We start from the raw sequence: 1,414 nt of genomic DNA, 5'->3' as shown, positions 1-1,414 counted from the left end.
GGGGGCGGGGGGAGCCGGGGGAAGCCAATTGTCCCCGCTATAAACTCGCCACGGCCGAGATTTACGGTCGCCTGTTTTCAGAGCCACATAATTACATCCCCCATAAATTTTTATGGCCTGGTGGGCCCCGCGCCTTTGAAGTCGGCTCCCCATTCTCTGTGGCCATTCTCACCAGCGACTTTCTCGCCAGGGACGCGGAGTCTCAGTGAAGTTGGAAGTCGGGGAGGGGGCGGGAGGTGGGAGAGAAGGAGGAGGAGGAAATCTGTATTTAAGCGGAGCGTTGAGTCAACTCCCACGACTGATTTTTTCCCCTTGCTTTCCCCTGGCCTGGCTCCTGGGCGCCAGAAGTGGGCAAAAGTTTTTTTGTTGGGGGCAGGCACTGCTTGGAATCCGAGCAGAGAGGGTGGGAACTGACAGCAGAAAGGTTGAGGGAAGCCCCCTCCCCTCTCACCCCTCATTCTCCCACCCCGGGCCTCGGGCCAAGGCGGGAGAGGAACGAGGAAAACCTGGTGAAGATTTCCTCACTCTGAGCCCCCCCCAACCCCCCCCACACACCCCCAAACAACATGGAGATAAGCCTCCAAAACTCCGAGGTCTCCTTTTCTTCCAGCGGCCCCCGCTTGCTTCCCTGTCCCCCCACCCCGCCCCCCGAAGTCAGAAGAGGCGGCGGGAGAGGGAGGGAGGGAGGGCGGGCGATACTGTGTTCTCTGGAAGAAAGTGCTCTCCCTCCTCCCTTTGGGGGCCATAAAACTTTCTCTTTCTCCTTCTCTCTGTGTGTGTCCAGTAAACCCCAATTACGCCGGCGGGGAGCCTAAGCGCTCTCGCACCGCCTACACCCGCCAGCAGGTGCTGGAGCTGGAGAAGGAGTTCCACTACAACCGCTACCTGACGCGGCGCCGGCGGGTGGAGATCGCCCACGCGCTCTGCCTGTCCGAGCGCCAGATCAAGATCTGGTTCCAGAACCGGCGCATGAAGTGGAAAAAAGACCACAAGTTGCCCAACACCAAGATCCGCTCGGGCGGCGCCGCAGGCGCAGCCGGAGGGCCCCCAGGCCGGCCCAACGGAGGTCCCCCCGCGCTCTAGTGGCCTCTGCGCGCGGGGAGCCACGTACCTGGGGCGGGGAGGGTGGCGAGCGCCGGGAAGGCGGGGGAGAGAGGCGGGAGGAGACCCTGGGGCCTGGGCCTGGAGAAGCCTTCCTGCCTCCCCCCCCCCACCCCCCTCTATCTATTTTCACGAATAAACGCAGAGAAGGGGTCGGGGAAGCTTTATTTATAGAAACCACAATGGGGAGCCCCCCCAGAAGCAAAGCTCAAGTCTCTTGCTTTCTTAAAAAAAAAATAAATAAGAGGAGAAGAAGAAGGAAGAAAGAAAAGACAGAAAGAGAAATAGGAGGAGGCTGCACGCCTCGTTTTCA

General features: G+C 60.3%; 1 protein-coding gene across 1 annotated transcript in view; it reads left to right on the top strand.

Annotated features, from left to right (window-relative positions):
• HOXB4 (homeobox B4) overlaps positions 1–1,119 on the top strand; it is a 14,800-nt gene extending 13,681 nt beyond the window's left edge. The window contains exon 3 of the mRNA XM_023762607.1: positions 785–1,119. Coding sequence (XP_023618375.1) covers positions 785–1,083 — 299 coding nt within the window. The 3' untranslated portion in view covers positions 1,084–1,119. The remainder of the gene's footprint in view (positions 1–784) is intronic.
• Positions 1,120–1,414: the final 295 nt, after the last annotated feature.

This window comes from Myotis lucifugus, unplaced genomic scaffold, assembly GCF_000147115.1.
Source record: "Myotis lucifugus unplaced genomic scaffold, Myoluc2.0 scaffold_254, whole genome shotgun sequence".
Lineage (NCBI taxonomy): Eukaryota > Metazoa > Chordata > Mammalia > Chiroptera > Vespertilionidae > Myotis > Myotis lucifugus.
This window is presented reverse-complemented; position numbering and strand designations above follow the sequence as displayed.